Source organism: Halichoerus grypus, chromosome 10, assembly GCF_964656455.1.
Source record: "Halichoerus grypus chromosome 10, mHalGry1.hap1.1, whole genome shotgun sequence".
NCBI lineage: Eukaryota > Metazoa > Chordata > Mammalia > Carnivora > Phocidae > Halichoerus > Halichoerus grypus.
In genome coordinates, this window is record NC_135721.1 from 133,355,374 (window position 1) to 133,380,197 (window position 24,824).

At 53.3% G+C, this 24,824-nt stretch overlaps 1 protein-coding gene across 2 annotated transcripts in view; it reads right to left on the reverse strand.

Annotated features, from left to right (window-relative positions):
* Positions 1-24,824, reverse strand: part of BMP7 (bone morphogenetic protein 7) — a 91,488-nt gene that overhangs the window by 15,164 nt on the left and 51,500 nt on the right. The window contains exons 3-4 of one of the 2 annotated variants that reach the window (XM_078057322.1): positions 15,087-15,235; positions 402-599 (exon numbers count right to left, since the gene is read on the reverse strand). In XM_078057322.1, coding sequence (XP_077913448.1) covers positions 402-599; positions 15,087-15,235 — 347 coding nt within the window. The remainder of the gene's footprint in view (positions 1-401; positions 600-15,086; positions 15,236-24,824) is intronic. The other variant, XM_078057323.1, reaches the window with a different exon arrangement.

Here is a 24,824-nt window from a genome sequence, read left to right on the forward strand (position 1 = left end):
CTAGAATTGAAAACACAGCAAACTCCCCCATTTTTTTCTCCTTTTCACTCCCAAGCAGCGGCCTCCCTGGGGAAGGTGGTGTGGTATCTTCCCACTACATGTTTCTAGAGCTGTCTTTCATTTATTTGTAGCCATCACTTTGTCTCCTGGGAAATTTACACGACGGGCATCTTGTTATACTAATGTTTTGCTATGTGCATTTCTAAATGAACTTACTACTTTTATACAGTTAAGGCGGTGAGCTCTGCGCAGGATGGGATTTTGTGGGGTTTGCTTCCTGCTACGTTGGCTCGAGGATCATCTGCGGGGCATAGGAATGGATTTGAGGCACGCCCCTACTGGGGTCCTGCTGTGGGTTCCTGGGGTCCGTGCACTGACCCCCCCCCCGCCCCGGGGCGTACCTGCCACGTTGGCCACCCGCAGGGCTTCCTGGTTCTTGGGAGTCTTGGAGCGGTTCTGGCTGCGCTGCTTGCCCCCCGTGGAGCGGGTGCTGCGAAGGTGGACCTCCGTGGCCTTGAAGAAGGCCACCATGAAGGGCTGCTTGTTCTGGGGTCCGTGCCGCCCGATCAGGCCCGCCAACTTGGGGTTGATGCTCTGCCCTAGACCGGAAGCAGTCAAACGCACAGAAGATCGATTACAGCAGAAGCGGTTCGCGGGGAGGGGCTGCGCGCCGTGATTTCTATCCTCGCCTCCATGGTTCACTCATGCACCTGCTATTGTCCATCCAGCAAGTACTTATTCAGCATTTATGCCAGGTTGTTCAGGAGCTTGGAACACAGCAAGGAAGCGCACAGAGGTGTCCTCTGGGCATGCATGGGGTGCGGGGGGGTGCGGGCAGGCAGCTCTGACCACGGTAGCCCGTGGTGATATGTGTGCGGGGAGAAAAACGGAGCGGGGTGGGTTAGGAGCCGGCTAAGGTTTGCGGGGCTTGGGCTAGAGGAAGTTCCACTTACATTTCCTTGGCCAAAGTGGGTCATGTGATCCACCTAATTTCAAGAGGTGGGAGAACCCTGTTTGCCCAAGGAGGGTGGGAACCGTAGCAAACAGCCCCAGTGACGACCACCTTATGCATGGAGGGGCCGTTTGAGCAGAGGACTGGGTAACAGCGAGGGAGGGAGCCATGTATGTGGGTACTGGGGACAGGCATTCCGGGCAGAGGGCACTGCAAAGGTAACTGCTTGGAGGTGGGAGCGAGGCTGGTGTGTTCAAGCAACAGGTAAGAGACCAGCTGCCAGGTTAGAGCACTGACTGGGGTGAGCAGGGACGAAGGAGGGGTCAGTGGGATAAATCAAGGGGGACTATCGGGAGCACAGATCATGTAGGGTCCTGTGGGCAACAGCAAGCACTTTTCCTTTATTCTTTTTACGGAATTGAACAGTGTCCCTCCACATTCATGTCCACCCAGAATCTCAGGATGTGACCTTATTTGAAAACAGCATCTTTGCAGACGTCACTAGTTAAGATGAGGTCATACCGGACTTGAGGGTGGTGGCAGCTAACCCAGTGACTGGTGTCCTTAGAAGAAGGCCACGTGAAAACACAGAGACACCGACAAACACACACACACACACACACACACACACACACACAAACGCACACCCCCGAGGGAAGGAGACCAACAAACACCAAACACCAAAGAAGCCAAGTAAGGACTCGTTCCTCAAGCCTTCGGAAGGGGTACAGCCCTGGGACTTCTGGCCTCCAGACTACGGGAGGACGAAGCCCTGCTGCTTTAAGCCCCGCAGTTTGTGGACCAGGGACTGAGACGGTGGTGTGAAGTGGCAGCCACGGGGTGTTGGAGCTGCGCAGCGGGCACCCCGAGTTGTCTCTAACAGAGCATCTCAGGTGCCCCCGGAGCGCCAGGGGGAGGCTACTGGACAGTCCAGGGAGAGGGACAGGGCTGGCTCCAGGCAGCAGCGAGCAGGGCTGGCCAGAGACAGATCCTCAGTGATTCATTTTTCAAATCCGTCTTAGGAATTTACATTTAAAGTTTTGTTTTGAAATGATTACAGATTCACAGGAAGTTGCAGAAGAAAATGTACAGGGACGTGCCCTATACCCTTCCCCAGTTTCACCCCACGGTCACATAACGAGAGCACATCCCAAGCTGGGAAACAACAGAGCCTGGATCCACCTTGAAAGAAACATCTGGCAGAATTTGCTGAGGGACTGGACAGAGAGGCTGCGAGAAGGTGCAGTCACACCTGACTTTCGTGCTCTGGGCCTGAGCACCTGGAAGAAGGGAGGGGCCGTTTATGGAGGTGGGGAAACTGAGGCAAGGCTGGGGGAGGGTGGAAGGCGGAACGCAGTGTGGTTCAATGGCTGCCATTTTCGGTGTCCACCTGTCGCCCGAGGGAAGCTGGCAGGTGGGCAGCGGACCATCTCAGCCCGGGTGCAGCTCCTGATCTGGGGGGAGAGACGGACTTTGGAACCACACGTGCTCTGGCCGGGCGCCAGACTTCCCGAGTTCAAGTCCTGCCTCTGTCACTCAACACACAGACGCTTCCCAGAACAGAGCTTTGCACGTTGGACGTGCTTGATAAATGTTGGCTCGGGGCATCGGTCGGGGTGACAGGGAGGAATTCCTCTGGGGACAGGGTGTAGCTGGACAGTGGCCTGAGGGCCGAGCCCAGGCACCCTGACTCCACCACTGAGAGGTCAGGGCTTGCATCAGAGTGCCCTAAAGTTAGGGAGGATCTGGAAGGATCTGGAAGGATCTGGAAGAAGCTTGGGGAGGAGGAAGGAGGGCACCCAGAGGGTACGGGGCCGGAGAGACAGACAGGAGAAAGCGGACGGAACAAGCGCCATGTCCTGTGCTCTGCTGCTGGGCAGAGCGGGCTGGGAGCTGAGAGCAGGCTGTCAGCTCAGGCCACTGGCCAGGGTGTACTTACTGTCATGCCGTATGGTGATAAATATTCCAAAGAAAGATAAAGCAAGAGACAGGGCAAAGAAAGCCGATCTCACTCATGAGAGGACAGCCCAGAGAGGCCGAATAACCTGCCCAAGGACACCCAGCTTGGAAGTGACAGAGCAGAATTTGAACCCAGCCTGTGTAACCGGGACAGAAATGCATAACCCCCAGTTAGGTCGGAGGGTCAGAGGCCAATGAAAGTGGTGCTTCTGGAGGCCCTGGGCCCATCCACATCTGGAATTAACTTCACCTGGAGCCCCCCAGACGGGCCCAAGTCAGGAAACCCAGCCTCCCGGGGACCAGATCGGCACCAGGGGGTTCGCTTTGGTTTTTTAACAGCTCATGTTTAAAAGAGCAAACGTCCCCCAACCACCACTGTTTTACCTTCACCCCCTTGAATGTTCGGCTTTCCTGCATTCTTTAGCAAGGGTTTCCTCGAGTTCATGCATTTATAATTCGAACGATTCTATAAAAGAAACCATTAAAGCTGAGCCCCTAGGAATTGTATCTTGCCCCCACCCCCACCTGGAAGGCTTTTAGGGCAAAATAAAAATGCCTCGCTTGAAAACCTGATGCTGTTCCAGATACAGTAAATCCAAGGGCCGCGAGCACCAAGGGAGGGGGTCTGGCTGGCTCTTGCAGCTGTCAGGACAGACAGGTCCGGGGACCCACAGCCTCAGTGGAGCGATGGGTGGACAGGGGGGAAAGAAGAGGAACTTCAAGGGGTTTAAACCTACATCTTCCACCGACCACCTTGTGTGGGCTAAGAAAGGTAAAGTTGGATGCTGGGATCTCGATGGCCTCATCTGTAAATTGGGGATGATGCTATTTGTCTCACCCGCGCCCCCTTTCCTTGGTACCCAACCCAATTTTCATTTCAGCCTCTGTGCCTTAGCAGACCCCACAGGGGTGGGCCTGTGGTCTAACGGACAACAACTAATCCTCTAGCTGCAGTGATTGGCTCAAGGACGGACACAGGACCCAATGCAATGAATGAATGGAAGAGAGGCACCCTGGAAGTTTCTGGGAAAGAAACTTCCCACTTTAGCATTCGAAAACAACCTTCTCTCTCCCTGGACAAGATTGAGGGAGGAGGAATGGATGGAGCCCCAGAAATGGCCACCAACCAGAGACCACGAGATGTTTACATTTTCAAATGAGGCTGACCTGGTGGAAGGAAAAGCAGAGAGACAGATGCGGAATTTCTGGTGACGTCGCTGAGCCACTGGATCAAACCAGTCCTGAAGCTCGGTTCTTGCCCCAACCACCAAAATGAACAAACCCCTGTGATTGTTTAGTCTAAGCTGCACGCATGTGTGTCTACAAAAACACGTGTGTGCAATTCCTCATAATTGGGACGGTTACTGCTGTTTCATATAAACCTGGCTTTTATGCAATATACCGTGACATCTTTCCACATCAACGAAGCACACTGACCTCATCCCTCGTGGCCACAGAGGAGCCTAGCATCTGGAAATGCCTTTACCTTATCCTCTCCTACCAATGGACACTGAGGTTATGTGTCCCAGGCTTGAGCAACTACCCTGTTATTGACCCCTTAGTTCATTCAGCAATACTGACGAACACCTACTGTGTGCCCGGCTCTGTGCGAGGTACAACAGTGAGCCAGAACAGCCCCCCAAAGCACCGCTCCCCCCCGCCCGGGGGAGGGAAATAAGCTCAGGGATGCAGAGTATTGTGATTGATGGTGGTGATGGCCACGAAGTAACTAGGACCGGGTCGGGGGCAGGGACAAGGGGAACTGGTCAGGGAAGGCTTCTTAGGCACGGGGGTTCTGGAGGAGGAATGTTCCGCAAGGAAGGAATGGCAAATGCCAAGTCCAGGAGACAGGAACACACATGGTGTGTTTGAAGAACAGGGAGGAGGGGAGTGGAGCTGGAAAGAGGGAGGGAAGGGAGGCTGGTGATGAGGCTGGGTCACAGAGGGCCTTCTTGGGGGCTCTAGATCACATTCTAGGTATGACGGCAGCCACAGAGGGTCTGGACAGGGGAACATGGCCAGACTTCTGTGGTGAGAGACCCACTCAGGCTGGTGTGGGGGGCAGATGGTGGTCCAGAAACAAGCCCCCTCCCACCAGGCTCTCCTCTAGACCCTTGCACTTTGGGTGGCCTCTCTGGGTCCTGCCCATGTTTTGCTGCCCTCCCACGAGCCCCACAATTCAGGGCAGGGTGGTGCCCTCCACCCACTGCCCCAGCACAGGACAGGGTTCTAAGACTGGCCACAGCACGTTGACCCAAGAACGGTGGCAACACAGTGGCTGGTCCCCAGCCCCCGGCACTCAGACCACTGGGGGGCACTGGAGGATGTGCACAGGTGTCCTGGGAGCACCGCTCCCCCGGAGCCCTGACGACCACAACTGTCTCCACACATCGATAAGTGTCCCCTGGGAGGCCACACATCCCAGGTGGTGAGCCACGGCTTGTCACACCCCTCCCTAAAACAAGCGCCGCTCCTGGACAAACACACAAAGGTAAGTCCTCACAGTCAAGTTTTTAACTGTAAAACGCTAGTGACAATGTGGCATTTTATCCAAACAGTTAGTGGACCAGGCACCTAAATAATTCATTCATCTTTTTACAAATATTCATCGTGCACAGGCCGGGGCCAGGCACTGCTCTGTACCCTGGGGGTTACACCCAGAGCCTGGGGAAGGAAGTGCAGAACCAGATACAGTGTGATCACATCTTGGAGAGAAGAAATTTAAAGCATATACCAACATATGAGAGTATGTATATACATAAGGTTTTTTCTTTTTTGTTTTAATACCCCCAAAAGGGGCCAAGAAGCATTTTACTGGAGGAGAGGACATGTGGGTTGTCTGGCAGAAGAATTCTATTTCATTTTATGATATCACAGGGTATTGGCTTTACTTAGCACGTGCAAGGGCAAGTATCTGTTTTGATGGTGTGTATCTAAATGTCCAGGGTGAATATCACCGAATAGGGAGCCAGGCCACATGCACGAGGCAGAGGGTTGGAGGTAGGAGTAGTAACTGATCGAGGCAGGGAGGAACAAGAAACATAATACTTTAACCATAAGGTCTGTGTCTTCAGGGAAGTTGGAAAAGATGTATAGTCTAGCTAAGAATTAATAGGTTAAAAAGAAACAAACCTACCTGAAGATTTGCCCAAGAACAGGGTTGCCAGACTTTGCAAGTAAAAATACAGGATGCCTGGTTGAATTTGAATTTCGGAGAAATGAATAATGTTGGCAGTATGTGGGACATACTTACACTAAGTAATTATTTGTTGTTTAGCTGAAATTCAAATTTAACGGGGTGTCTTGTATTTTAATCTGCCCAGAGGTGCTCCTCAAGTGAGGAGAGAAAGGTCTTCCCGATGTAGCATTAGATCTGATCCCCCTGTTGGCTGCAGCAATACGTGATGGACGAAGGCATCTGGTCTACCCGGTAGGCAGGTGCGTGGGCTCAGGGCGATGGCTTCGCTGCTTTCTTCCTCTTTAGTAGAACACATGGCTTGCCTCTTTGTGGGATGTTTTAATTCTGTTTTGGTTTTGAGTTTTTTTTTTTTTTTTTTTAATTTTAGTGCTTAAACGAACATCTTGAATACAGATGTGTGAGTCTTCACAAATGTATAGACTGATGTGATCACCACTTCAATCAAGATGCAGAACGGCTCCAGCGCCCCCCAGAACTCCCCTGTGCTGCCTTTTATCTCAGTGCATTGAAACTGGAGATGTCTCTGCTTCCCAGGGACATGTATCAAGGTCTGGAGACATTCTGGGGTTTTACGACTTGAGGGAGGTGCTTCTCCATCTAGTGGGTAGAGGTCAGGGATGGTGCTAAACATTGTATGGTGCTCAGGATGACCTCCCAACAGAGAAGGAGCCAGCCCCAGATGTCAACAGTGCTTTCTAGACCTGTTTTTGCCCACTCCCACCCTCTGGCAACTAGTGACTTGTTCTCATCCCCATAGCTTTGCATTTTCTCGACATTTCATGTACGTGGACTCTCACTGTCTTCTGCTTCAGCTTACTTCCATCTGGACGTCTTTGAGATTCGCCTCTGGGGTTGCATGTTCCAGTTGCTCATCTCCCTGTTGCTGAGTACTATTGCATAGTATGGATTTGATCCCGTCGCTGAGTAGTATTCCACGGTATGGCTCTAACCCAGCTTGTTGATCCATTCACCTAGTGGAGGACACCTAGGGGTGCTTCCAGCTTGGATGGTCATGAATATGAGAAACATTCACCAACAGGGTTTGCATGAACCTACACTGTCCTTGCTGTGATGGAAAGCAGAAGCGAAATCCTCTGTGCTGCTCATTTCCCACAGCCTTCGCACATTCCACGTGTCCACCTGTTCCCAAATCATCACACCTGCTATCTGAAAGGCCAACAAAGCTGTCTGAGCAGGCTCTGCTCCCACTCCAGAGCTGAGTGGAGAAGGCCCAATCCTATAAGTGTTCAGTGAGGCAGAAGCGGCTGGCTGTGGCTGCACATGCCATGCCCAGCCCCTTTGTCCCTGGCCCTCCTCCACACGAGGAGGCTGCAAACAGACACTTCCTGGTCTCACATACAGCTCATTCTAGGATGGGTGCTGCAGGCTTCTCAGAGATGCTCTCCTCCCTAAAAAGGCAGGCAGAAGGAAAGAAGATCCTTTATCTAGTCCACCTGCTTCCTTCCTCCGTGCTTGGGGATGTGGAGGCCACCATCTGGCCAAATGTGATGTGATGAGTCTCAGGACACAACATGGGGCCAGGAGGGAAAAGATCTTGACTATTGTTGATTCTGCCAACCCAGGGGTTGGCAAACTACAGCCTGCAGGCCAAATGCAGCCTACCGCCTGTTTTTGCAAATAAAGTTTTATTGGAACCACCTTGCACATTGGTGCACATATTTACCACCTGCTGTCATGCTCTAATGCCACAGTTGAGGAGCTGTGACAGAGACTATCTGACCCACAAGGCCTAGAACATTTACCATCCAGTACTGTATAGGAAAAGTTTGCTGACATCTGCTCTAACCAACCCTGGATCCACATACTTCCAGACTTGTAAAGGAAACCATAACTGCCCCGAGATAAGGCACTTTAATTGTCTGTTATTTGCCCATGAAAGTATTCCTGACAGAGTTGGTTCTACCCATTGTTGGCTCACAATAAATATGAGAAACCACCATTACTGAGCGTTTGCTCTGCGCCAGGTACTGTGCTGAGCCCATTCCTCCTCACGTAGGCCTCCTGACCCCACATTTACAGATGGGGAAGCTGGCTCGAAGCTGTGAACTTAACCACCAAACCATCACTGAGTCCAGGTGGATGGAAACACAGGAAGGAAAAGATTGCTCGGGCGTGAATGTGGGCAACCTACAGAGCCTCCACACTATAGGAAGGATTCCCCAAGGCATGAGGAGGAAGGTCTTCCAAGAGGTGAGCCAGTGGGTGGTGGTCTGCAGGACTCTGGGCGTGGAGGACAGGGACAAGCCCGTGCATCAGGCCACCGTTGGCGGATCCTGGAGAGGCAGGAGCAGAATCAGCACGCCCAGCCCAGGGGAAGCTCCCCAGGAAGAGGCATGGAGCCCAAATGGGGCCTCTCAGGAGAGGAGAGAGCACAGCCCAATCACAGAGAAGGCGACATCTTCGTTTTCTTGTGGCTTCGTTTTCCAGGCCCAGAGCCACTGGATCCCCCGTGGAGGCCCACAGCAGCAGAATGCTCTTCGCCGATTGTACAAAACACATTAATTCCGGCCACTTGTCTCCGTGGACCAAGGCCCAAGTGACAGGTGAGAACGTAGTTAACACTTGTGACATCTGCCTGGCCCCAATGACCCAGTGTTGTCCCAGTCACTGCTGCCCACCCAGCCCGGGAAGGACCCATCCCAGCCTCTGGGTCATCAGGGCCTCCTCCTGTCTCTCACTCGGCTTCTGAACAAACAGGATGTGAAGCAATCACAAGGGTGACGGCACCTTGGAACCAGCTGCGCGCTGTGGGCGGATCACTCGCCAACCTCGGCTTTACGGGGCTTGGTCTGCACAGCTGCCCTGGGCGAACGGCTCACCTCGCGGTTCCGTCCCAGCCGCCGCCGCCGCCGCCGAGCATCACACCGGGACAGCAGATGCCCTCTATCCTTTAAATGCCTTGCAATCCCATTCAATCCCGTCGGGGCTGGTGAAGAAGAGGGGCACGTGCTCCCGCGCCCGAGGAGAGAAGCGAGAGGCTCCCTTTCCGCACAGACATCCAGAATGCATGTGTCTGACTTCAGGAAGCAGACAGGGGGCGGGAGCGGGGAGACCAGGCCTCCTCATCTACGAGCAGCGGCTGGAGGCAAGGAGGCCTGAGGGGGGGGCAAATGAGGCTGCCAGATTGTCTTCTTGGATTAGAGAGGTCGGGTTTTTCGACACCGCCCTCCTGAGCCTCTGAGTGATTTCTTCTCTGGACAAGGGAGAGGAGGAGGACCCTAGAAACTAGGACAAGAGGCTGGAGTCCTTGTCCTGGGAACAAATGACCAGGTGTTTGCACGTCTGCAAGGACAAAAGCGTCTCAAGCCCGAAGCAGTGTCTTCGTCTGCCCGCAGCTGTGGGACGGAAGGTGGCAGTGGAAAAACCATGGGTATGGATCCAGGGAGCAGCTGGAAGCCCTCCTGGGAACCCCAGAACTTGTCTTCACAGCCTCCTCCCTGACCTTTAGAACACGGTCTCGTCACTGTCCACGTTCTGACAAGAACGTGGGCAATGTGATGGCAAAATCCTTCAGGCCCTACCCCAGTGCCTACAACAATCTCGGGCTCATCAAATGTTTGTTGAGTGAAGAAATGTGTTTCCAGTGCAGGTGGAGGGGCTCTCGACTATAGGAAGCTGGTTCTAACACCCAGGTGCTGGGGCAGGGAGAGGCCAGCATTGCTCCCCGGCCTGGGACGCAGGACCCGGGGCCATCCTGTCTGCAGGTACAGTGCCCAGGCCCATGGTACTTTTAGGGGCCCATGAAAATGTTTTCATTTTTAATCCAGCCAGGATTATATTCATCTTTATACCAACATTGGTCATAAAACATCATTTTTACTATTTTTTTTTTTTTTAAATGGAGGGAGGAGCCCACAAAAGTCAAATGCAGCCCTGGCCACTTCTGTTGGTCCTGCGGGAAGCACACTGGCCTCTGGGTTCTTTCTCAAACCCTCTCCTTCCCAGGCAGGAAGCAGGACGCTGTAGGGTCCCGAGCTGTCTGTCGGCAGGGCCCAGCCATGTACCTGGCAGGCGCTCATGGAGTACACACTCCCCAAGCCTGGTCCCTGCGGACCACATTCCTCGGAAGGCGTTTCAGCGAACAGCGAAGTTAGGGGGCTGGAGTCAGAACCAGCGGCGAAGCCCAGGTCTACCCAGGGAACTGGGCGACTTCAGGCAGGTGGCTCCCCCTTCTCGGCCTCGGTTTCCTCGTCTGCTAACGTGTCGATGCTAACAGCCGCGCTCCCTGGGCAGGTCCCCGAAAGCACGAAGCTCGTCAAAGGCAACCATGATGATCCCATCGAGCATGCAGGGAGCATGGATGGGGTGCCAGGCCCAGGGCTCAGCATTTCACAGGAATTCACTCTTCTGCCCGACCATTATTGCGCCCGTGGAACAGAAGAAGGGACAAGGCATCGGGAGGCTGGACCTGCTGCCCAACACGACATGAGGCTGCCCGGGAGCAGGGACTGGGCTGCTGGCTCCGGGCGGGACCCGTGTGGGTCTGTCCCTATTCTGCACGGGAGCCCCGAGCCAGCAGCCTGGCTACGGGGACAGCCCCCTTGTCAGCTGGCTAGCCCTCCACCCGGGGGGAGCCAGAACGCGTCAGCACCCCTCCATTCGTGCCTCCTCTCCTCTCCCACCCGCCCCTGGAGCGCAGAACACCGCCTGTGTGGCTTGGGGGCAGCTGCCTCTCCTCTTGCCTTCTGTACAAAGGGAAAGACAAGTAGACGCCAGCCCTCCTTCCCACAGCGTCCTGTCCTCGGATGAGACAATGCTCCCCAGTTGGCTCCCGATGAGCCACAGGTGCCCGGAGCGTTTATGGGCTTCTCCCCCGCACAGGCACGCTCTGTGCTGCTCCCCAGGGGCACTAACAGGAAGGCGCAGCTGGAGGGAGAGGGAGGTCTTCCTCCTGGGTGGTCTCAGGAGGGATTTGGAGACCCGTTGAGCAGGAGGCTCCCCTCGCACCAGACCTAAAGCTTCTCAAAGAAGATCTATGACGTCTGTGCCTCACTAGGATGGAAGCAAGCTCACCAGTACAACTACCATCAACATGCCCATTGTAGGGGTGTGAAAACTGAGGCCTCTTGAGAGGGGACAGGCTCCATATTCCAGCAGCCACCTAGTGGCTGCAAGATGCTGCTAGGGTCTGGACAAGGATCAGACGCTGTACCTGACTCGGTGCCCCTTCTCCTTTCCTCCCAGAGCGGGCACTGGGGGCTGGGCAGGGGTCACCGCCCTGGAACTCGGCTTGCCCAGGTGCTGTAGGCAGCAGCGGGGCTCACTGAGTTTAGGTGAATGCCAGCAGGAGCCCCCGGGGCAGGGGCCCGGCTGCTTCTACAAGAAACACAGCTGTGGTGTACCAGCAAACGGAGCCCCAAGTCCACGGACTCCCCAACAGGCTCTGCTGGTCTTTCACAGGTGCGGGCATTTAACATGATGGGGTGCTCAGCCTGAGCATCATCTTATTAGCACGTACCCCAAAATATGGGGCATGACTTTGCCAGCATGTCAGCACTGGGCCAGGCCCCAAGTTACTCAGGGAGCTCGTAAGAAAAGGCAGCTTCCTGGGCCCAATCCTCAGGGACTCAGCATCAGCGGGTCTGGGGTAGGACCTGGGAATCAGGAAGTTCAACATGCCCCCCAGGGGATTCTGAGGGACACCGGGGTCGGAGGGAAAGCAACCGCACAGCCAGGAGCCCCTGGTTTCAGAAACGCTGGGCTCACTTGCTTCTTATCTCATTCCCACAAAGATCCCGAAATTCACACCCCCCAGTTAGCCATTGTACCCTTTATCCTTCTCTGATGGTCTGAGTGGGTGGTCCTTCCCTGACCCAGGCCACCAGGCCAAACTTGCTTCCTGGGCATTCACAGTGCCTGGACAGAGCAGCCAAATCCCTGGGTGGTGGCATCCATGCCCAGCTCTGGGTGCCCCGTCTGGGAGGGGGCGGGAGGGGAGGAGACAGGCCCTGAGTCATGCGTACAGCTTCTGATCCTTGCCCGGACCCTGGGCTGCATCTTACGAGCACTAGGCTATCCTCCCCATAGATGAAGAGGGGTCCCCAGGTGGCTGCCAGAACATGCAGCCACACACCTGTCAGGGGCCTCCTGTCCCGTGAGGATCTTACTGGTAGCATCTGCCTTGTGGCTCATGGTGGGAATTACAAGAGATCATGGCATAAAGCACTGACTCTGGGCTCAGTGGCTGCCCCAAGTTGAACAATTAAACTCTTCACTTGCATGAGCTCATCTGATCCTTCACCACCACCCTGGAAGGTGGAAACTATTATTAACCCCACTTTCCAGATGAGGGACATTAAGTGACTCACTCTGGATCATGTGGGTAGAAACAGTAGAGGTGAGGTTTGAACCTGGTGAGTCTGGCCTCCTGGGCCCAAGCTTTAACCATCAGGCTGTGCCATCTCAATGAGTGCCAAGCCTTACCTGCATTCTGGGGGGAAGCAGAAGCTGGAGGAAAGAAGGGCACAAAGCCCCAGACTTTGGGGGAGAAAGGTGATGGCAAGCCTGACACTAGGGGAACTGGGTTGGGTGTCACTTAGAGAAAAACCAAACTTGGGCCACCCCAAGCCAGCAGGGCAGACAGGGCAGAGAAGCACAGGACCCATCAAGGTCAAGCTGGAAGATCTAGACAATATCCACAAGTCCAGGGAAATGGTCACTCTGAAGAGAGGAGTCAAATCTACCATAGCGCCATTTTTACTTCATCTCCAGTATGTTCCTCAGGAGCTTGTAAGTGAAAAAGAAGAGTTGAATGACTCTATTGTCAAGTAAGTTTAGAATTCCTCTATGCTCTATTCCCCATCAGGAAATTCACAACGGACATTTGCAAAATAAAGGTTCTGAGAAGTCCTGCAGAGAAACCTGCTTAGTTTATCCAACCTGGCCTTTCTCACACTTAACTGATCATGAATGCTTCCCTTCCCCCGGGACACCCATCGACACTTCATGGGACACAGTTTGAGAAGTTCTGGCATACAAGAGGGATTGCACACTTTGTCTATAAATAATCATCTGAAAATAATAAATCTTTTCAACTTTGTGGACCACAGAGTCTCTGTCATGACTACTTAACCCTGCTGTGATAACACAAAAGCAGGCCTAGACAATACGTAAATGAGTGAGTGTGGCTGTGTACTAATAAAACTTTATTGACACCAAAACGTGAATTTCATATTATTTTACATGTCATGAGACGGTCTTCTTCTTTTGATGTTCCTCCCCCATTTAAAAATGTGAAAACTATTTTCAGCTCACAGGCCACAGAAAAACAGGATGCAGGCTGAATTTGCCCCTTTCAGGAATTTATCCCAGAGCTACACTCAAGTGGACAACGACGTGTGCACTGAGGTTTTCCACTGCAGCCGTGTTTGTAAGAGCAAAGGACCAGAAAACACCTAACATGTCCTTCCCAGGGGGGCGTGGATAAGTCAGGAGCAGTAATAATAACACCAACACCATTAATAACAGAAGCAACAGCCCTGGTTCAGGGCGTGTTTCCTGGGCATCGGGTCTAGACTCAGCCTCTGTTTCTCAACGCACGGCCCGGGACCAGCCGCCTCCATGGCAGCCTCCCCTCCACTCCAGACCTGTTGAATCAGAATCTGCATTTTAATGAGATGCCTGGGCGTTTCCTATGCACACTAGGGCACTGTTTTAAAACTCCTTCTGTGTTAATGCCCCCTACGGCCCTGTGTGTTGGAGACGAGGAGGCTCTGGAAGGTTAGGGAATTTGTCCAAAGTCACATGGCGAATGAGTGGCAGGCTACATTCACTCCGCACGTATGCGAAAACACAACAGCCCCCGAGCAAAGAGGGCAGCTCGTCCACGGCTGCAAAGGGCCAACCTTCAAGGTAAGTTGTCAGGTGAAAAAAAAAAAAAAAGCAAGGCAGACAACACCATATACACTATGTCACTACTTGCGGGAGGAATAAAATAAAAGCAAAGCAGAATCTATGTGCAGTTGTTTAAACACCCAGAGGGCATTTCTGAAAAGACAGCCAGGAATGTGGAAACAGCAGGTGCCCCCGGGATGGAAGTGAGCAGCTGAGGCGGCGGCCCCGGCGAGAGCTGCACCCTTGCACGCATCTGTAACTTGCCTTTTAAGCCACTGGTAAGTATTACCTATTCTAAAATCAGTGTGTTTCTAGTTTGGGTTTTTTTTCCTGAAAGCTGGTGTAAGGAAGAAGCCACCCACTCCAAAGCGATCCCCCACTTAATAAGAAACACGCTTTGGGGGCAGGCATGTGCGCAAGCAGTCCCACCCTGGTTCCCACTCGCCTTCTGGCCACCCTCGTCAGAGCAGGCGGATGCCCGGCAGAGAGAGTGGGAGGCACAGGGGGACGCAGGCCAACAGTGGACTTTCCAAGTATTTGGGACTCAGAACCACATTTGGGGTCACTTGGGAGGGGCTTCGTGCCTTCCTTGCACCCGTGCCATGGTCCTTAACCAGGGGCAGTTTTGCTCTGCAGGGAACATTTGGTAACATCTGGAGACATTTTTGGGAGATGCTACTGGCCCTAGTGGGTAGAGGCCAGGGCTGCTGTTAGATATCCTGCCACGCACGGGACACATGTCCTATGTCTCCAGGTTGGGGTGCCTGGGTCAGCACGTCTCAGATGGCCATGTGTTCCGCCATCACCCGGGGCCCCGGTTAAAGTGCTGGTTCTAACGTAGCAGGCCTGCATTTCCAAGAGGATGCCAACCCCGCTGGTGAGGGCCTCACTCTGCGCAATCAGGCCTCACCCAACCCGGCTATGGCCAACTGTGTACTCTTCTCTTGCAAAGGGGGTAGGTGCTACTTTTGCTTGGGATCGAAAGGCTGGACAGTGAGTACTGGCTGGTGGGGGCTGGGGGGCCCTGTCTTGATGGAAACAAGCATGAGCTTGCTGAGCTCCTACGTGAATCCCAGAGCACAGGCTGTGCCGGAACCAGTGCGGTGGTGGCCGGAGACCTACCGTCCAAGGTCTCCACGCAGAGCTGCAGGCCCAGATTGTGCCGCGGGTTGACCACCCAGTGGTTGCTGGTGGCGGTGATGTCGAATACCAGCCAGCCCTCCTCCGAGGCCCAGAGGGTGCGGCTGTCCAGCAGGAACAGGTCTGACTCCCTGCAAGAGAGGAGGGGAGACACAGGCCCCAGGTGAGCAGGTCATGGCTCCATCACCCCGTCACCAGCCAGCCGCTGTTGGAGAGAAGGACCATGTGGAGTAGGGGAGGTAGGAGGAGGGCCACCAGGCCCCCAAATGTGGGTGCATCAGAGCAAGATCCAGGCCTGGAGACCTCTTAGTAGCTGTGATGGGAAAAGGGAGTGTGTTAGTGGCATAAAGAGATCCACACAGGGGACAAGGAGCTGCTCCGAAGCAAACTCACCCTTCACCCTTGTTAGGGGGGCACACCAATGGGATAGGGGGACAGGAAGGTAGGAATTTACAGCCTCTGTGTTGCTGGGAGTCTCAGGGAACAGAAGCCCACATTTGTTAGATTACTCACCATGTGCCAGGCACCACCCCAAATATTCTACACACATCATCTCATTCAACTGTCACGACCCTACAGTGTAGTGATATTATCATCTCCACTGGCTATGGTAAGACCATGACTTGCCCCAGGTCATTTAGCCAGGAAGTTACTGAGTTGGGGTGTGAGCTCAGGTAACTGAGCACAAGTGCAGATGCTCTTCATTTCCATGCCATGCAACTTCTTCATAAGTCCACCAAGTATTAGGAGGTGAACTCCTAGACTGACATTATTAATAGAGATAAGCCTTTAATCCTCTCTTCCTCACATTTTGCAGTAGCAAAATGGGTAAAACGACTACTGATGTTGTAGTGGACGGACAATGGATGGGTAGGTGGATGGATGGAAGGGTGGATAGATGGGTGGATAGATGCATGCATGCATGGATGGATGGGTGGATGGGTGGGTGGATGATTGAATGGTTGGATGGATGGATGGATGGATGGATGGATGGATGGATGGATGGTTAGGTGGATGGGTGGGTAGACAAATGGATGGATGGGTGGGTGGGCATATGGATGGATGGATGGATGGATGGATGGATGGATGGATAGGTGGATGGATGGATGGCTGGGTGGATGGCTGGGTGGATGGCTGGGTGGGTGGATGAGAGGATGGATGGGTGGGTGGATGGTTGAATGGTTGGATGGATGGATGGATGGATGGATGGATGGATGGATGGATGGCTAGGTGGATGGGTGGGTAGACAAATGGATGGATGGATGGGTGGGCATATGGATGTATGGATGGATGGATGGATAGGTGGATGGGTGGATGGGTGGGTGGATGGGTGGATGGGTGGGTGGATGGGTGGGTGGATGGGTGGATGGAAAGATGGATGGGTGAATGGGTAGCTGGATGGGTGGATGGATCAGAGAGTAGATAGGTTGGTGAATTTTTACCTCTGTTAAAGATAGCAGAATTCTAGTATAAAAGGTCTCATAACATCTTGGGCAGTTTTACTTATAAACATTCAAAGTTTCAATATTTTGAGTCCTTCAATAATCAGTTAAAATATTTGTGCCCCCCACATTGTGCCAGACACTGGGGTACAATGGTGAACAACACCTAACCAGCCCCTGCCCTGGGGCACTGACAATCTCCATCCCATCATACCTGAAGTGATCTAATTTTCCTGGGAATTAAGGTGAATTTTCTCTGACTATTTATGGAGCACTTACCGTGTGTCAGGCTCTGGGTTGAAATGCCTGACCAGCGTTATGTCAGCACTGAGTCCTTACAACTACTCTGTGAGGTGGATAATATTACCTGGGCCATTGTGCAGACCCCAAAACTGAGGCTCAGAAAGGCACAGTTGTTTGCCTGGGGTTATTAGGGGTCCCTGTGTGCTAAGACAGAGCCAAGGCAGGACCGAAATCCAATGAGATGGCCTGTAAGCCCAAGCTTGCAACCACACATGAACACAGTTCTTCTGGATACTATCTTTGCTCAGGTGTGACTATCATCATTTCAGAGCCTTTGGCAAATCAAACTCATTGTAATATAAGCCATTAAGACATCGGCTGGAGCCGAGGAGCAGATGCCCCCTTAGATGAGGCACATATCTCTTGTTGGCCCCCATCCCCGATTCTCCTATGACCAGTCATCCCCATTCATCTCTGTGGCCTGGAGACTCCACGTTTGTGAGGTTGCCGAATTGTAATTCTGCTGCATGCCATAACACACTGACGTTTACCAGTCACCTTCATGTGTATAAGACTTGTGAGAAGGCACGCAGAAAATAAATCAGTAATTTTAGCCAGTGTCTCAAATTTCCTTGAATGCAGAACCCACTGGAGATGTATGGAGAGAGTCACAGGTCCTCAGAGAGGCGTACACAGGGCTGGAGAACCAGCCTCAGATAGAGCAGGAGCCAAGGCAGGTGTGAGGATGCAGGGCTGTCTCATCAAGCACAGCTATCGAAGGCAGGAACTTGGGTTCCATTTCTCTCTAGGCATCGCTCCATCCCAAAGCCTGAGAGCAGAGAACCTAGCTGGCTTAGTCAAGGGGGTGCCCAGCCCTTGGCCATGGGAGGGCAGGGATGGGACAGCATCACCGGGACCACAAGATCGAAAGAGGGGTTATCCGCATCCACGTCCCTGAAAATCTCACTTTAGGTGATATTCAACAATGGCCAGAACCTGATTGAGAAAATGCCGAATTATATTACGCAATGTGTGCGAATGAACCATGACTGGGGATCTCCTAGCCAACAAAACGTAGCTGCAGCACAAGACAGTGCGTTGTCTCCTCGCCAGCCCCTCTGAGCTCACGCCCCTCTCCAGCACAGAGAGATGACAGAAGATGATAGAAGCAACGATGGCTTTTTAGAGCCACAGAGGATACCGAAGACCCTAACTTGGACCGTCCTGTCCCAACGGAATAATAACGAGACGGTCTTTCACGACCACCTCTCTTCCACTTCTTCCCTGGGCCCCTGGACAGGCAGTTCCAGAACCGGCTTGGGGGATGTCTGCACAGATTTTCAACTTACAAACAAGAGTTTCCTGTTGTCCCCGTCTCCAGTTTGCCCTGATGACTACCCTGGCTATGGAGCGCCGCAGTCAGCAGTCCACAACAAACAGCAGAGAAGAAACGCCACTCCAAATCCAAACAGCTCCCCCGGCTCAGACAGGCTCCCCGGGCCCTCGTAGGAAGCGTCCACACCACAGCACAGAAGTCACCAACCTGGGTGGTGACTTTGCTGGAAAATGTTATTTGCAGGAAAATGTGACCAGATATCTGGATAAGCCCTTATGGGCAGTAAAACAACGAACAGTAACTTGGGGCCCTCGAACAGTGGTCTTGCCAAATGATACCAAACGTTCTTATTACCGGCTCGCCTTGACTTATCCCGTGAATCAGCGGGAACACACCAACTCCCCTCCCCCCGGCCTCGGTCTGGGTCTGTTCTGGGCCTGCTTGGAAGGAGCAGAGCCGCATTCGAAGGCACCGGGGCAGGAGAGCCTTGGAGAGGCGGGAAGAGCGGGATACTAAAACGGGCTTTGCTTCTGCCCTGAAGGTCTGGGCATGAGGTTGGCCCACATGAAGAGGACAATGTAGAAATAACTCTGCAACCAAGTCCATGGGGACAGGTGGGAGAGTGGGCTCTTCTAGCTGCCCCCTTGAGCATCTCATTAGAGCACAATGGTTCTTACACAGGGGAGGACATCTGTGACATGTTATTTACCTTGAACACGCTGGCTTCCCTGACCCAGCCCGGGCGTGAGCAGAGGCGGGAAAGGCTCAGGGTGACGGTCCCCCAAGGAGCCCGGCAGCACTCCCCCACCCTCAGCCCTGCTGGAACTCCAAGTGCTTCCCTTGCGTCAATTCTCCAGGGTCCCCAACGGTAAGACTGTTGTTCCCATTTTACAGATGAGGATAGGGGGCTCCAGGGAAGTGAAGCCAACTGTCTACGCTCAGTGACCTTGTAAGGGACAGAACCAGGCGCAGCATCGGAAGTCTGACCCCAGAACTTGAGCACGTGAGCCCTGTCACTTCCTTAACTCACCTCTCACCAAAGGACAAGAGACACAGGAGGTGGTTGGATCCTACGTGATGCCTATTACTGTCACAATGGTGTGTGGAGCAGAGAAAATACTAGATAGGTATGAGATCTGGGGGGGTGGGGAAGAGAGGAGAGTAGGTCGAGCCAGCTGATTCCTGGGCCTCAGTTTCCTCCTCTGTAAAATGGGGATAATGCCACCTTCTTCAGCAAGTGCGGAGACCCAAGGGAAGACCAGCTAGGCAGCAAACTCTCCAGTTCCCTGGGGCATCTCTAGAGTTACACGAGGCACACAGGTACGGGCGCACATTCCCTGCTAGATCTGTTGGGGCCCCCATGTTATGTGACCTCCCCAAAACCCAACAGTCAATAGTTAATAGACTACCTATCCATTCGAAGAATGTTCACTTTGACTCCAAAGTTCATCCGACAAGTATACTAGGATGTTCAGAGTCGTAGACTTTCTGCAAATAGGGCCACCCGCAATTCCTCCCACCTCGGTACCCACAGGCAGCTCTGCCATAAATCAGTGGAGTCTGTTCCCCACCTCTGAAGTCCGGGCTGACCTTGCACCTTGCTGTGACCAGTAGGACCCAGTGGAAGTGAGGCCCAGCTCTGTCCGAGGCTTAGCAGTTCCGTTTTGGCTCTCTGGGAAGCTAGCCATGGATCAAGAAATCGGATTGCTGTGCTATAGAGAGAGAGAGACTGCACGGCAGGGGGCAGAGACTATGGGGCAAGAGGGTCTAGCAAAGAGAGAGACAGAAACCAAGCCAGCCCCCAGCTGAGCTGCTCATCAGTGACCGCGGCAGACACTGTAGAAAGTACAAGAACCACCCAGCTGAGCCCTGCCCAAATTCCTGAGCAACAAAATGACTGTCGATTTACACTGTGTTGTGGGTAGTTTGTCCATCACAGAGACAGAACCCAAACCATAGTTGTACTGTTTATTGCAGAAAAACTGAAAACCATCTACTAAGAGACACCGGTAAGACATGGTGGTGTGCACAAACTTCCATATAAATCAACACTTCTTGATGAGGGGAGATAGGGTATCAAGCGAAAAGGTGTTATAAAACAGAATGTGTAGTGTGTACATTTCTGGAGAAATACAAAATGCTAAAAAATGGTGAAAAAAAGAAACAGAAAATTTCAGCCACACAACATGCATTAAGAATTGAAATAGAAATGAAAAGCCTTTCTCACCTCCCCCCATTCCTAAATGGCTTTGTACTGCGTTTTTACTAAAATCACCAAATTATCAACAGACAATTCCTGTCTATACAAATTAGTCAAGAAAATGGGAGAGGACAAGGTGGGAAAAGCTAGTCCACCATGGCCTCCAACAACGGACAAGGCCAATGTGAATAGACCTCTCTATAAAGATATACGAATGGCCAGTGAGCCAATGAAAGGAAGGCCAGCATCATCAGCCACCAGGGACTCAGAACCACAGTAAGATAGCACTTAGCACCCACCAGGATGGCTAAAACCAAAACAGACAGTAACAAGTGTTGATGAGGATTCACAGTAACTGGGCCGCTCATACACTTCTCATGGGAATGGGAAATGGTGCAGCTGCTTTGGACAACAGTTTGGCAGTTTCCCAAAAGGAGAAACACAGAGCTACCATTTGAGGTAATTTTACTATCCAACAGAAAAATGAAAAATAGATCCACGCAAAATCTTATACACAGATGTTCATAGCAGCATTATTCATAATAGCCCTGGAAAGCAGAAACAACTCAAATATCCATCCATTGATAAATGGATAAACAAAGTATGGTAAACCCACACAACGGGAAATTATTTGGCAGTAAGAAAGAATGAAGAACTGACACCTGCTACTCCGTGGATGAACTCTGACATCATTATGCCGAGTAAAAGAAAGCAGACCACATACGGTGTGATTCCATTGATATGAAATGTCCAGAGAAGCAAATTTACAGAGACAGAAAGCTTAGTGGTTGCCATGGCTGGGAGGGGGTGCACGGGGGGAGGGTGGGTGCTAATGGGCACGGAGTTTCCTTCTGGGCTAATGAAAATGTGGAATAGTGGTGATGGTCACATAGCTCGGAATAGACTAAAACCACTGAACTGTACCCTTTACAAGGGTGACTTGTACAGTATGTGAATTATGTCTCAATAAAGCTCTATTTTTTTAAATGGATAAAGCCCACTGAAGCCTAAAATACAGAACATAGAGCCATTATGCTAATAAGATGTGTTCCCCCCTCTGCACGTGTTCATCAATAGCGTCCCAATGCAGCGGCACCTTCTATTTCTGAAAGAAGCAAGATCGACGTGGGACAGCCTATTCCCATGTTCCACCCGATCTGCATTACGACCCTGGGGGAGGGGGCTGGCCCGGCTCTCAGCCCCCTTCCGTGGGTGTGGACGACGTGCCCGCTCATCCAGGCTCACAGAGGGGCCACCGAGCTGGGACGCAAACGTGGCCTCGCCTCACCTTCTCCTGCTTCTCCCGATGGAAGCAGCAGTAGCAAGACCCCGAAGGTCAACTGCTCCCTCCTGAAACCCAGGTTGCCCTGAAGGCCTGCTCTCTGTGAGGCGTGAACCGCCGGTGACCCCAGCGTCGTGGCACGGAGGGGTGTTAATATTTAACCACCAGCCTGGGAACAGGGTGGTGCTGGGGCCGGCGGCCTCCTGCTCCTGGGGACAACCCTGGGAACCAGCTGAAATCTAACCCACAGAGAGAAGCCGGAGGACCGCATGCCACCACAAGAGCTGCTTTCCAGCGCCTCACAGCCCCCCTTCCCTGGAAAGTTCCACCGCGCTGGAAAAGTGGGTATTTTTAAATCTCCAACGTGGGAAGGTGGAAAGTGCTTTTTTTTTTTTTTAGCCCTCTGGCTCCTTAGAAACGATTCCGAGACTGTGATCCCAAGGGCCTTCACCACGACCCACTCCCAGAGCGGGATGATCCCATGCGGGATGTGGGGTGCCACCCCCGGACCAGGGCCTCCGGGAGATCAGCGCGCCACACAAACGCAGCCCCAGACAGGACAGCCCTGGAACCGGCAGACTGGCCAGCTTGGAAGTCTGAGGGTTTCTCCGGGCCAGTGCAGGAGCTACAGGAAACAGAGAGCCCAGCTGCGCCCCCCCAGTGCCCACTGCCTCATCACTGGAGAGAGCCTCCATCCCACAGCCATGTGGGGACGACGCCTCCTCCCACCTTCTGCCAGCAGGTCCCAGCGATCTGGGGTCTTAAGGGCTGAACGGGGCCTTGGAAATCTATTCCCGCGGCTTTAATTTTCAGCTCGGGAGGCCAGACCTTGTGCACGGGCCACTGGTGGCCACATGGGGAGAGCCAATTCTGGGCCTCTGTCTCGGGTGGTATGATGGAAAACACTCTTGCCATCCTGGCCTGAGACCCAGCTCAACAGTCGTCCCCCGCCCCCGGGGTCCCTCAGACACAGCCCATCGCCTTCAGGGAGCTGGGGTTTGGAAGGGCCACATCTGGAGGCACCAGGGTCTCTGCAGGAGGCCTGGCTGGCAGCTTGGGGTCCCAGCACCAGAACACTAAGGCCTGGGCCACGAAGCTCGAGTGTGGGATATTCTCTCACCTCATCCTCCCTCCTCCAATGGGGTACATGTGGTCACGACCCCCACTTTATAGACGAGACAGTGGAGGTGCAGATGAGTTAAGAAAGTGTCCTCAGCCAGTGAACGGCAGGCCCCAGACAGGAAGCCACACGGAGCCAGCCTTCCCATTGGGACCCCCAGCCAGGAGTCCTCCCAGGGGTTAGAGGGCGTGGAGAGAATCCAGGAGAATGTGGCTAGCTCCGTGCCAAGTGACCCCCATCAAAGAAAGAGAAATGAATTTCAGATTATGTGGTGGGCAGAATAACACGTGTGCGTGCGTTTCACGCACGCACGTGCACACACACACACACACACACACCGGAAGTCCACATCCTAATCCCCAGAACCTGTGACTTGTCGAGGCAAGAGGGCCCTGCAGATGCGATTTAGGTGGCGCCCTGTCATCACCAGGGTCCCTATAAGGCAAAGAGGGCGACAGAGACAGAGGTGTGAGGATAGAAGCAGAGTCACAGGGAAGTGACTGCTAGCCGGAGGGCATGAGCCAAGGAATGGGGGTGGCATCTGGAAGCTGGAAAAGACAAGGCAACGACGGATTCTCCCCTGGAGCATCCAGAAGGGGCTCAGCCCTGACACACCTTCAGATTAACTCAGTGAGATCCATTAGAACTTCCGACCTCCACAGACATAACAGCAAATGGGTGCTGTGTCAAGCCACGAAATTTGTGATTTGTCACAACAGCCATAGGAACGAATGGAGTTCCATTCCTGAAACCAACCCTGAACACCCCTAGGTCCCAGGCGCTCTGTGAGCAGCCAGAGATGGAGCTCTGACTCCAGATGAGCTGAACGCATCACACAGTGAAGGCTATTAGACCCCGATCCGGGGGCATGAGGTGAGGAAGGAGTCCTCCGGGGCAGCAGAGGAAGGAAAAGCACTCAAGTGTCTCCTGAGGCAGGTCAGAGGGATGGGCAGAGTTAATGAAGCCAGGAGGGCAGGAAGGGCATTCCAGCAGAGTATGCAAACCAAATGAGAGAGGCGAGGGGAGCCTGCAGCCATGGGAAGGTTCTGGGCCGAAGAGAACGGGGAAGCTGGGAAGAGTCTCCAGCAGGGGTAACCTGCAGACTCCCCTCCCTCTCCCCTGCTCTGACCCTCACCCCCACCCTCTGGCTCTCTGGAACACTGCAGGGCTGGGCGCTTTAAAACTCTGCACACTGTGAATTGCTGCGGGGCCTGGAGAACATGCCCCAGAAGACAGAGAGCAAGAGTGAGTGCGGTGGGGAAGCCCCAGCTTTCCCGGGCTGACGTGATGTCACGGAGGGGGAGCAGGCATGCTGCTGCTCAGCTCAGGATGAGTCAGGCTGGGAAGCCAGCAGCCCCCGTGCACCTGGAGTCCGACCAGCACGCAAACACCAGGCCCGCAGGGGAGCCGGGAACGAGATCAAAGGGCCCACGGAGGAAGTCGGGTGTGGTGCTGCGGGGAGTGCCCCTCCAGAGCCCCAGGCTGGGGAGGACCCAGCCCAGGTCCCCAGCACCCCACCTGGGGCTCCAGGAATGCCATGCCCTCTACCAAGTCACCCGAACAGGCCCTGGCATCCCTGGAACAGGAAGATGAAGTCGGGGAGGTCCAAGGCTTTTTTTAAACACACTTTCTTTAAGACTACGCATATCCAGGAAGGCTAAAATTAAGTCATTTGGGAGGAAGGTGGAAAAACACACAAAGAAGCATGATACCCTCCACCCACGGCCAGAGCATGAGTCGCCAGCCCACGGTTTCCCCACCCCAGGACCATCTGTCTGTCTGCCTCTCTCTCTCTCTCCCCCTCCTCCCTTCCCACCCCTGCCCTTCACCTGGGCATTCACAGGATGGTCAACAACACTCCTGTCCACAGTCCAAGGAGGCCCCTGTTGTCAAAAGTCAGGAAGCAAATCAGCAGCCATTAAGGTCAGGGCCTCAGTTTCCCCATCTGCAAGAGGAAGGGTTTGGAGTTTACCAAGTTCTCAAGAACTGCCTCCATTAATCGAATACCCAAGAGAGGAAAATGAGAGGGTCAAAAATTAAAAGGCTCTGTATTCAAATAAGGGTAGAATGCACCACATCACTGCTCCTTGAGAAATT